The sequence below is a fragment of the Sinocyclocheilus anshuiensis genome, unplaced genomic scaffold (assembly GCF_001515605.1).
Source record: "Sinocyclocheilus anshuiensis isolate Anshui unplaced genomic scaffold, SAMN03320099.WGS_v1.1 scaffold536, whole genome shotgun sequence".
Taxonomy (NCBI): Eukaryota; Metazoa; Chordata; class Actinopteri; order Cypriniformes; family Cyprinidae; genus Sinocyclocheilus; species Sinocyclocheilus anshuiensis.
Window position 1 is genome coordinate 1,423,204 of NW_015557179.1, and position 12,714 is coordinate 1,435,917.

Sequence of the window (12,714 nt, forward strand, 5' to 3'; positions counted from 1 at the left end):
TTCTTTAATGAACAGTACATTTTGAAATAGAAATCTTTTCTAACAATGTAAAAGTCTTTACTGTCACTTTTACTCTTGAGAGTTTTATATTCTTAAAACAAGAGTATTTTACTTACCCCACTGGCAGATAATTTTACTTGTTTTAAGCAAAATGCGCTTAATTTAGTTTTTTCCCCTCCTGGAAACAAGACTAAATATCTTAAGTCATTTGGCTTATCTAGTATAAGTATCTTGATTTAAGAATTTTTAGATATTTTGACTAGAAACAAGACAAAAATACTAAGTAAGATAAGCCATTTTTTGCAGTGTTTTGTGTACCATTACATCCCTAGCAGACAGTAAGGCAGCTAATGTAGTATTGGGACAGAGCCTATTTTACAACTAACCTAATTACAACTGACAGCTGATGGACAAAATGTTAATTTTTCTCTGTATTACAGTATGTTGCCAACAGACTCATTAAGAGATGACTGGCATTTTAAACCGTATTGATACACTTTCCTCTTCACCCTAACAGATGCCCTGTTTGAGACATAGAAAGTGATTTTGGTGTTACCATGGTATCTTTTATAAGTATGGACACTGGACTGAGAGGTTTGATGTGTGTGTTTGTATGCTGCACTCTGGCATGGGTGGTCTGGGCTGTCTCTCCTCCATGTTTTTATGAGAAGACTGATGTGCCCTGCAGATGTTTCCACATATGCCATATTTAAACAGTCATTACAAAGTCATTCCTCATCTCTTTATGACAAGAGAATGCTGCTCTCCATGTTGAAAGCCTGCACAGTCTTGAAAAAAAATAATCAAAGCAAGTAAAATATAAACCCTTGCGGATTTCAGAATAAGTTTTACGATCTCTGCGAAATTCTTCAGTCTGATCGCACACTCATGCTCTCTCTTGATCTCTCAATTTTTCCAAAGGGCTCCATCCAAATCTGAACCACCTGATAACAACCCACCACCTCACTGCAGTCATTCAGGCCTCAGACCGTTTTATTTAGTGTTTTCTTAAAAAGAGCAATCCGTACGACTCTGAGCAGTCTGGTTCAGTTGGACGATAAATAAAGATGGCTTTGGGGTGCAGTTCATTGACTATAAAACAGACACATGGTTCGCATTTCCCCGCTCTATCGGCACACAGGAGAACAGTAAATTCAGCAAGAGGAAAAACCACTAATTTACATTCTCACTTCCACCATGCCATTGACTCATATAAATTACCTCATAATGGCAGCGGCAATGCTGTGTTGCCGTCCCGAGTAGGTCCCAAATGAGACCGCCAGGCTCAGAAGATGATTTACTCCATACCATAATGGCTCTGAAGTGGGGATGGAGGCTGATTCTACTCTAAGGGTTTTATCAAGGCCTAAGACGGGCTGACAGTACCTTGATGTATGACCTCATGGAGAAGAGGTTGGCGAGCATGGTGGACAGGCCCTGTGCCAGGCAGCTCTGGGCTATGAAGCCTGCCTTCAGCTCGGCCAGGCAGATCGCATCATCACCCTCCTTCCAGTTCCAGCTGGGAATGTTTAGCAGATGGGCCTGAGGACACACAAGACGAGACAAGGGGAAGTTAACAATGTCCCCTGCTGAGAAGTCTAACAAGTGTAGTAATGAAAAACACCAGCAAAAAAATAAAATAAAATCAATACATTTCTTACAGTTTAGGGAGAAGTGGTTGATCTAAATTAATTTGTAGCAGAAAAACATTAACTTAATATATATTATATTAAGGTCTGAAACACAAAACACTGTCACAACAAAGCATGTTACAACAGTCCACGGTCTCCCCTACCTTGTTAGATTATATAAATCTGTCAAACTGATAAAGCAAATCTCATAACAGTAGCACGTCACTATTTCATATCTCATTGCTAACACAGCGGGTTCGCTGACAGTCCTCTAAAACAGTTGTCTACAGTTGACATTCAACTGCTCTCGAGTGAACTGTCCCATGAACAAAAAACATCCATCAAGTCATTAACATCTATCTCCTGTTCCAGCACTCCCTGATTAATACAAAGCTGCGTTCATGTTGCTGTAATAGGGGATAAACACTGAAGGGAAAAAATATGTAGACATACTGTATATGATTCCTGTGGACTTATAAAATTCCTATTGTCATGGACAGCAGAATCTGAAAGCCTGTTCTCATATGGCACATGTTTATCTGCCACATGTCAGATTTTTTTTAATTATTTTTTTATTAAAATTATAGCCTCTTTGTACATTATTTGTATTCTTTCTGTTTAGGTCTTTTTCATTTTCTTGTTGATTTGAATTGACATAGAAACAGAAAAAATACACGTCCTACCTTGTTGTGGTACTGCAACATTTGAGTGATTATTCTGATCTTTGGATGGTAGTTCTTTATAGATATTACTCTGTAAAAAAAGAGGAGAAACTGTATTAATTTACAGGTCAGTTAAAGCCAACATAAAACAGCATTTGTGGGAAAAAGAAAAAAGATGGAATATATACATTTTAAACTTGGTTTGTTTCTTTAGAGGTATGACTTTAGCTTAAAGGTGCATTCAGTAATGTATTGCTTATTAAAAAAATCCGCAAAGATAGACCTCAAAAGTTTGGGGTCATTCTAATATGCTGATTAGGTGTTCAAGAAAAAAAAAACTTAATATTTTCAATGTTGAAAACAGTTACGCTACTTAATATTTTTTGTGGAAACTGCAAAAAAATTTTTCATGATTCGTTGATGATTTCAAAGTTCAAATAAAATACATTTGAAATACATTTTTTGTAACAATTAAATTTTTTATCAATTTAATGCATCCTTGCTAAACAAAGGTATTATTTCCATCTTACTGACCTCAAACTTTTGAATGGTATTATATGAACAGCACTTTTGAGAAATATTAAAATGATGTACACTCACATGAGATAAAGACTCTAGACATATTAATCTTCTAGAAAAATCTGTTTTATTCTGCATGGAGCAGGTTGCTCCCTCACATAAACAAAAACCTACTGAGTGCACCTTTAACCTCCAGGAGGACCGTCCCAGAATTCATCATCGTAAGTCACTTTGGATTAAAAACAAGCATCTGCTGAATGAATAAAAAACGAATTAATCTTTCATTCCCATAGAGGAGCCTGTGATATGTGGCGGAACGGTATGATTTCCCTGTGAAATCCAGTCTGGATTTCTCTCCAGTCTCGTAAGAGAGGTGCAGAATTTATTTCCATATTAAGCTGCTCTATAACACATTAGTTCAAAAGAGCACTCCAAGACCTGCCTAAATGAATATTTCATTTTCCAAACAGGCCAGACTGGGTGCAATTCTGTGCATTACTCATGGCTAAAGAACATCTCCAGCATGAAAGGTGGAAGGGATATATGTTTGCCCTCCCTTCACATACACTTTTTCAGAGCAATATTAGTTGACTCCATCCCAAAGGAAATTCCTTCTGGCTCTTTTCATCTGTGTCCAGGTATAACGTGTGAATCTGACCTGAGACGCCAAGTATCCCATTCACACCTTCCTTTAACAGCACAGAAGGGTGAAAGACATCAGCTTTCAATCCATCTTTTTTACAGGAGGATGTCCCTAGTGAGTGTATGATGCTGCCCACAAACATCAAAATAAGATGTGCTCAAATGTGTTGATAGCAAACGTAACCCTTCACCGAACTGACCTCATGATATTAGAGGCATCTTCAGCATCGGGGTCTGCACAGTATTTGTTTGCAAGAATCAAGCAGGCATCCGCTGACTCGATCTGTACAAGATGGAAAAGAAAAGGTGACGCCTCAGTGATCAGAACAGCATTAAAACATCAAAAATATACTAACAATCTGCTGCATTATTATCTACAATGTCTCTACAATTCTGCATCTGTAATGAACAAATTAATTTGTAAATGTATCAATGTTTGACCCCATTATTAAACTGTCAGATCAAATGGTAAGTTTTTATGAAGTTACCTTCACTCTTGCTAGATCATGTGGGTTGAGGACCGATCCTTGATAGAATTCCACCTGAGTGAAGTGACGTTTGAACAAGGCTTCCAGCTCAAGATTAGGGGAAATACTAGAGTTTGGCAAAAAGAGAAAGTATGTTATAATGAAAAAGTAATGATTTTTTGAGAATGCTATAAGTTTATAAGAACAGTGTCATTTGTGCACCACTAGCGGCTAACAAAAGAATGCCAATACAGCTTATTGGCTGATCTCTTTGTTATATAAAAACAGGCAACTATATTTGATTTATTTGTTTTTCTTAGTAACATGCAGTCATTATATTCTTTACAGCGCGAAAAGGCTCCATCAAGTTTCTAAAATGTATTCCAAAGGGAATTGTACTTACTTATGAAGAAAAACAATTTCTACATTGACATCATCCCTGTCCTTGTGTAGGAAGTCTTTAAGGAAGTTGGAAACACTTTCGAGCGTGATATGACCACAGACCACAATGTGCCTGTAAGGGGGAAAATTCAACTGAAGAGTGCAACATAAAATAAAACTAAACTCTGGCATATCCTAAAAAGGAGCATAAAGTCATAATAACCAAAAGTGTCTTGAAAACATTAAATGTTGTGGCTTTCAAATATTCACTGTCCGTTATAGTCATAACAGCACATGTTGTTTTACCTCATATTTATAAACATGGTTTAAAATATTAAATGAAGTGCTTTGAACTTTTCAGGACAAACAAAATGGAATCTTTCGTTTTAATGTTGGTTTGTCAAATGTTCTTAATAAGCCATGTCTCTGTAGCCAAACCACCCCTGTGCTAGGATGCATGTTGACATGTACATCAATACTAACTGACAAGTATCGGAACCCCTGTCAAAAGTGGTTAAATTGTTTTTGGATCTGTGGCTGCCATGAACTCTAACCGTGACTTCTCCGGACAGGCACCGAATGAAAAACTTGCAATATATCAGATGGAACAAACAAACAGACTCAACTGGATTGTTCCAGAGGTCACGGTCTTCTGGGGCTCATTTATTCCATAGTAAGATCTAGTTTCATACTCTAGAGCTGTTCCAAAACCTTGTAGTGAGCTGCATTGACATCTACTGACTATATACGCCGCACTCAAATAGTGCTTCTGTGATGTATTAAGATGCAATAATTGAACTAATCAATAATCACACAAACAAGGTTGCTGTTGTTTATACAACAGTACAATAAACAATTTACTTAATATTGAGCAAATTACATTTTAGATACAATATAGTCAGTTGTATATTTTTGTATTGCCAACGAAAATAAAATCTAAACAAGCAACATACAATAATGACATTCAATTCCTGAAGAAGTCGTCTTAAGTTGGTTGAGTAATTGATTCAATGACTCACTCTTAATGACATTCACTATTTTTTATTCCTCAATGAATCAGTGTTTTTGAACAAATCAGTTTTATTGTTATTCGGTGACTTGCACGCGTTTCATTTTTGATTAAATTAGCATTTTTGAACAAATCAGTAGAATAAATAATTCAGTAGCTCACTCATGAAGAAACTCACTTGTTTCATTTCTACACTAATCAGTTTAGTCAATGATTCAATGACTCACTCAAAAAATACACATTTAGTTTCTGAATGAATCTGACTATGAATGCATCTGTTAGTCAGTGATTCAGTATTTTTTTTGCTAAATAAATCAGTGTTTTTGAACAAATCAATTTAGTAATTATTCAATGACTCAAAGACAGTCACTTGTCGCCAACTACTGGCAAAGCAATGTAACCTGCAAAAAGAGTCACTAAAAAATCCCTCAATTGAAGGTTGCATTTTTAAGCCTTTAAACTATATACCAAACTACACACTAATGCACTTTAAATTACACACCAAAGTTGTTCTCAAGAGTTTTTCATGTCTGCAATGATCTGACTCATATAAAAGATTACGGCCCATCATTACTATCCTAACAACGAGCCCAAAAGAGCCCATGTTACACCTCTCTTGATCTCCTTGCACTGGCTACCGGCCGCGGCTCGAATAAAGGTCAAGACATTGATGCTTGCATATAGAACAGCCACAGGCTCAGCACCCGCCTACTTCCACTCACTACTACGAATCTACATCCCCTCCAGAAGTCTGAGATCCGCTAGTGAGCGACGCCTCGTGGTATCATCACAGTGAGGCTCAAAATCACTTTCCAGAACATTCTCGTTCACCATTCCTGGCTGGTGGAACGATCTTCCCACCCCTATCCGGAATGCTGAATCCCTGACAATTTTCAAGCGACAGCTGAAAACTCATCTCTTTCGAAGCTACTTGACTTCATCATCATCATTATGAAAAAAAATAAAAAAATTTAAAAAAATTCTCTCTTTATTTATTCCTTCTCTTTCTAGCTTGTACTTATTTGAACAATGTCTAGAAACTTGTATTACAAGCACTTCCTGTATCTGTTTGCCTCTTTAAGAAGAATCGCTTTATGTATCCCCAAATTGTAAGTCACTTTGGATACAAGCATCTGCAAAATGACTAAATGTAAATGTAAATGTAAATGTAACAAATGTGATGGCCACTTCTATTACTATTGCAGAACAATAACAATGCTTTATTTGTGAAGCAGGGCTTCTATGCAACAGGAGGTTAAAGAGCTGAGCTTTAGCCATGGGGTTTTGTGGATCACTTTACTTCCCATGCTGGATTACTCCAATACTGCTGTGGTCAAAGTCTCAAGAGCTTTAACCATGCACGGTCATCAATCTAAATCTGTCCAAACTAACTCTCTCATGTCTCAGCAGACATGATGTGCTCATGAGTTTACAAAGAACAGGGGCTGCTGACCTTAATTGTAACTGGGTGCCTGTACACTCTCAGTTGCAGGAGAGGTGCTTATTTGTGCTCAGATCCTGGGCAAACATTAAGCGGATCTCTGTTTGCCCGAGGGACGCAATGAGGCTTTATGAGTGCAGTGTCTGGATGCTATCACACATAATGATCTTCACAGATCTGGCCTCTTGTATTTAATGAGTGGTAGTAATTGCATGCATCCCTGTCCTGGGATGAGAAGACTCTGTTGAGTTGATGGCTTGGTGTAAAGCCAACAGCGTCTGGCAAAGGGGTGGCTTGATGAGAAACACATTATTCATGTTTTCCTATTTCCAAAAATGCCTATTTGAGAGCTTTAGTTAAATCGGAGCGTTTTGTGTGACAATGCTCTCACTCTTTTTACTCTAGAACAGAGTCTCTGGCATGAATACAAACAGACTCTCTCTCGGCTTATGTCAGACATCTTGTCTCCATGTTTGGATGAGCTATCAGTGGTGCGTGACTGAGCTACTGATTGTGTTTCACCACTGTGGGGGAGTTTTTTTTGTTTGTTTGTTTTTTTTCTTCAAGTTTATGGTACCACCAATGAAAGCAATACAGGATGTAAAACGGAGTATTAGATAGATAAAAGATTAGATGAAAGAGTATTAGACAAGACTGATGTCATTATGTGATGCCTAAACCTTCATAACTATTTTTGTGCTTGCGTTAAAGTGTTCTCAGTAATACATATAAGGTCAGTAAGACCCCCTTCCAAAAAAGTAATGAAGGATCGCTCTACATGATCTGTTTGTCTTTTGGCATTTCTTGCACTCTATTTCAAACTTCTTTATGACTGCATAATCACACCATTGCTCAGAAATAGGGGAGAGAATTCAAGTTTACGTCACTGATTAAAAATAGTATGAATAATTACTATGAAAAAACAGAGTATTTTACCAAGAAAAAAAAAACAAATTTTTAAATATAAAAATGTTTAAACAATTAATTTCTGTAAAAAAAAAAACTTAAAATCTACACACTAACAACACTATACTGTGAACAACACACAGTGAAGAGAACACTTGGACTACAACACAATGTTATGCACGATAAGGTGAAATAAAATTTTTAAAAATGTGCACAAACTTAGCAAGCAAATGCAGAAGGGCAGTTAACCAGCATGCACTGTGAATCATGCCAAATAAAAATGAAAAAATAAAGCACCAAAAATATGGAAATCATAACCAAAATTTAAAAGAAATTAAAAACAAAAAAGCTCGAACATCAGCCTCAGCAGCGAAACCATTGATACTGCTCTAATCCTTAAACTGATCAATCATTTTAGAGTCGAACGAAAAGTTTCCGGTCCGTTTCCGCACTCATCACAGACTTTTATAATCAACAGTGTTTTAGGAAAAGCTGTGTCCAAATGATAGCTGTGAGGAGAACATCATCTGATGAAAGGGGTGCATGTCTGCCCTTCTCTTTAGACCAACAGAGCTTGAGATGGACCACATGTAGTCCACATGCGGCCAGGGCTCCATCATCATTACAATAAACAACTCGATGCAAAGGGACAATAATGAATTTAATTAGGTAACTCTGTAGTCAGTAACACCTCCTTAAACTACTGTAATTATTCAAAAACACTCCATTATGTCATATCTGACTACAATTTCCCTACATATGCTGTAAGGCTGAGTATGGCTCAGAAATAACCAGATATTCAACACTCTGGGTACCAAATGTAAAAGGTTAAGAACAGTCCTTTAAAAAACATGTTGAACCTGTAATCTAAATAGATGGGTTATTGTGGTGGTTAGCTCCTACACATCTACAGAGTGGATCAGTTTTAATCTTAATCGCTCTCGTGTGGGTTGTTTTTGATTGTCTACTTATACAAATTCAGTGTTTCCGCTACATTCATTCTGCCGTGGCGGGCAGCCACACCAAAAATCATCCCCGCCACGGCTGCAGCTTCTCAGTGACATCACAGTGACGCCACTCACATCATTCACAGTTGAGGAATTTGTGGAGGAGACGGAGCAGGGCTTGAATTTCGGCGCCGGATTGTGCATAATTCTACTCATTCCTGCATGTTCCGCACTTATAACGCGATGAAAGATGACGGAATGTATCATTTGTACATGCTTTTAAGTCTTGCCATTCAAGCGACTTTAAGCAATTCAAGCGCAAAAAGATATGAAATTGAACCAGAATTGAGTTATGTTTTGCACCTTATTGTGCGCAAACGGCCAAATACATACAAAATTATGTCAAAATGCCTGTCTTGGCGAGTATTCACATAAAAACAGTCGGTATTATAGGGTATTAAGTGAATGTAAACCACTGAGAAGCAAAACACACGTGTAACAGTATATTAGATCCATACACAAGGTCTTAAACAGACAGCAGCCTAAATAAACCTGCTGTTGTCTGTGTCATTACTGTTTATTTATACAGTGAAGATTATGCAGTGTTATTTTACAGCTGAATAAATTATTCAGTTTCTGTAATAATTCTGTACTGAAATATTATTGTTACACCTACCTGAAAAACTTAAAAGTACTGTTAATTCCATTTGTAACTTGTTATGGCTTTTGTTTGTGCTATTGCTTGTCATTTAATTGTTCTTTGTCTTTTTTAGTTCAATTAAATGTAATTCTGAGTCTGAGTGCATGCGATCCGTGGGTGGGCTTTAAGCACCAGGGGGAAGGGGACGTGGTTCATGGGAAACAGTCCTGCCACTACAGCTGGAAAAAATCCTAGAGGAAACACTGAAACTGATATATTTATACAAATAATTTCTGGTGTAATTAAGCCAGAAAATAAACATTATATAAACAAATAATTATGTAACATCTTTTAACATATTTGAGAACTTAAGTGAATAGTTCACTCAGAAATGTAAATAAAGTCAATGTCACAATTTCCAAACCCATATTAGTACTGTTTTAGCATTATTTATATACTATTATAGCATTTATTAATATTTTGAATTCGTTTTTTTTTTTACATTTTTTAAATAATTTTAAGTACCTGTCATTTTATTATTAGTAGTATTATTTATATTTATATTTAGCTGTTAATTTATTTTTACTTCCGTTTTAGCTTCATTTTACTTACATTAAACATTTTATTTCAGTTAGTTGCCAATGCAACATTTTTCATTGTTTTAATCATTTTTAATAATTTAAGTTTTTTGTCTATTAGGTTATTTATAGTTTATTTTAGCTTTATTTCAATTAACTATTTTTAAAATGTTTAGATTTAGTTAAAAATAACAATGACTGTATGATTTACTTTATTCTGTATAACACTAAAAGAGACATTTTGAAAGTCAGTAACATCTAAACAACACTGGACCCCATTGTATAGACAAAAAAAATACATACACAGACATTTTTCTACATAATTTCTATTGTGTTCCACAGAGGAACAAAAGGTCAGGTTTGGAATGAAACTGAAATGATAACAGAATTTTCATTTTTGTGTGAACTATCCCTTTAAGTACTAAGTGTGGATCATGTACATTTAGTTGAAGTTGAGATTGACTAATTTACATTAAATGCCTATTAAATGCATTTTCAGAATGTGTATATTTTAAAAGACATAAGACAAACATTACTTTATATTCATATTTTCATTTAATTTTCACTCGTTTCTAATGCAACTTTATTTATTTATTTGTTTATTTTTATTTTTTTGCTGGATCCCAGGAGGTTATACATGAACGCAAGCTTCTGTTATATTTCAGCATTATAGCTAGCAGGACAATGCAGTAAGCTGTCCAACATCACAGACAATACATCAGACTGTCGGCAATGCATGGATAGTTCTCCACGCACACCTAAGCTGAAGTCAGAGAACCAGATGACTGAACCTCTATTGATCTCACTCATTTTAATGCATTGTGAGAGGCATATCAGCATTTCTATATGCCATTCTGTCCTCTTTTCAACTCTTACTCCATACATGTGCATGCCAACACAGGCCTGGTCTGTGGGGGCAAGTGGTGCCAGCTTCACATTCTTGGTGTGGCTTAGATTCTGGAGAGAAGCTCAGAGGTGGCGCATGAGCTCAGAGTTTACTCAGGGTTTATGTCAGTTTCAGCAGTGCTCTAATAGAAACCACAGAGACCCCGGCCTGATCCAACAGAACGCTACTCTATATTACAATCATAGATCCAGATCTGCGTTCCTGTTCTGATGGTTAAACGCTACACTGAACACACGCTGGCATCAACAGCCATCACAAACCTGGCTGTTGCATGGTTTCAATAGCAGAGATTACACTTTAAACTACTGAGAGGCTCGGCACACCATGACCGTACTGTCAGGGCTCAATACAAAATAAATAAATAAATAAATAAAAGATAATAAAAAGCTAATGGCTTCTAAATAGAAACATTTTATCTAAATTATTTTTTTAGTTGACAAATTACAGAATCACTTGATAAAGATGAATGTTAAGAAGCACTTCAGTACACTGAGTGCACACTTTTAACAAAAGTCATGTGCTGTGTTAAAGGTACTCTTTTGCATACAGACTATGACTACAATTAAAGTTACATACTACTAGTCAAAAGTCTGTGGTCAGTCAAGTTATATATATATATATATATATATATATATATATATATAGGGCTGTCAGTTTAACGCGTTAATTAATTAGTTACAAAAAAATTACGCGATTCAAATATTTTAACGCAGTTAACGCACTGGCCCTGCACCCAGACCTGCACATTATCTTGCATTTCATACAGTTGACTGTTGACAAATATGATGCAGGGCAACAATACAATATCGATATCACACGAGCAGGGAGAGCAGTAGGCTATTACACGAGTGCTGTTTTTGACCCGAATATCACAAGTTTAAATGCGATTTTATACAACAGTTCAGTAAGAAGTTGATATTGTTATATTTTAAAAACAATATTATGTGTTTTTGCCACAGATCTATAATGCAGTAGTCATTATATATAGATCAGTGGTTTTTGCTCAGTTTTGCAAATAATATATTACCTTTAAAGCCACAGCAGAATTGTTGCGCGTCTCCGAGCAACACAGCAGTGTTTCGTTTCTGAATGAATCCGCATTTTGAACGAAAGGTGTGATTCAAAGAAACATTCATAAAGAGAGCCGTTTACTTCATTACTGAATGAATCAGCTGTTTGAACGAATCGACTGAAGACATTTACCGCCACCTCCTGGCAGATTTAGTTTCTTATTTAGAGTATAATTTAATTAATAATAATAATAATAATAATAACAATAATGATAATAAAAACATTAAAGGGATAGTTCACCCAAAAAGTTTAAATTCTGTCATCATTTACTCACTCTCACGTCGTTTCAAACCTTTCTTTTGTGGAACATAAAGGAAGGTATTTTGAAGACTGTTGGTACAAAGCTGTTTTGGTTACCAATGACTTTCATTGTATGAACAAACAATACTGAGATGTTTCTCAAATTATCTTCTTTTATGTTCCATAGTTTATGTTAGGCCTGAATAACTATTTTGAAGACTGTTGTTAACAAAGCTGGTTTGGTCACCGGTGACTTTCATGAACAAAAAGATACTGAGATGTTTCTCAAATTATCTTCTTTTATGTTCTATAGTTTATGTTAGGCCGTTGTAGCCTAAATGTTTATGTCTAATATTTTTTTTTGTTGAATCAAATACAATATTTCTAAAGCTACAATTTGTAATGTATGCTTGATACTTTCTCATTTAACAGAAATATCTTTAAATAAACTTTTGTGGGTATTTTCACAGTCAAATTTATTTTGCGATTAATTAGATTAATCGAAACATCATGTAATTAGATTAAAAATTTTAATTGACTGACAGCCCTAATATATATATTCTCACACTACCAGTCAAAAGTGTTTGAACAGTACGTTTTTTAATGTTTTTTAAAGAAGTCTCTTCTGCTCAGCAAGCCTGCATTTATTTGATCAGAAATACAGAAAAAAACA

General features: G+C 35.7%; 1 protein-coding gene across 2 annotated transcripts in view; it reads right to left on the reverse strand.

The window, feature by feature from the left end:
* The window catches only part of LOC107678532 (calcium-activated potassium channel subunit alpha-1-like), a 196,880-nt gene that overhangs the window by 74,646 nt on the left and 109,520 nt on the right, over positions 1-12,714 (reverse strand). For both annotated transcript variants that reach the window (XM_016473814.1, XM_016473815.1), the window contains 5 exons: positions 4,325-4,435; positions 3,943-4,048; positions 3,655-3,737; positions 2,315-2,384; positions 1,387-1,542 (listed from right to left, as the gene is read on the reverse strand). In XM_016473814.1, the coding sequence (XP_016329300.1) occupies positions 1,387-1,542; positions 2,315-2,384; positions 3,655-3,737; positions 3,943-4,048; positions 4,325-4,435 (526 nt within the window). The remainder of the gene's footprint in view (positions 1-1,386; positions 1,543-2,314; positions 2,385-3,654; positions 3,738-3,942; positions 4,049-4,324; positions 4,436-12,714) is intronic.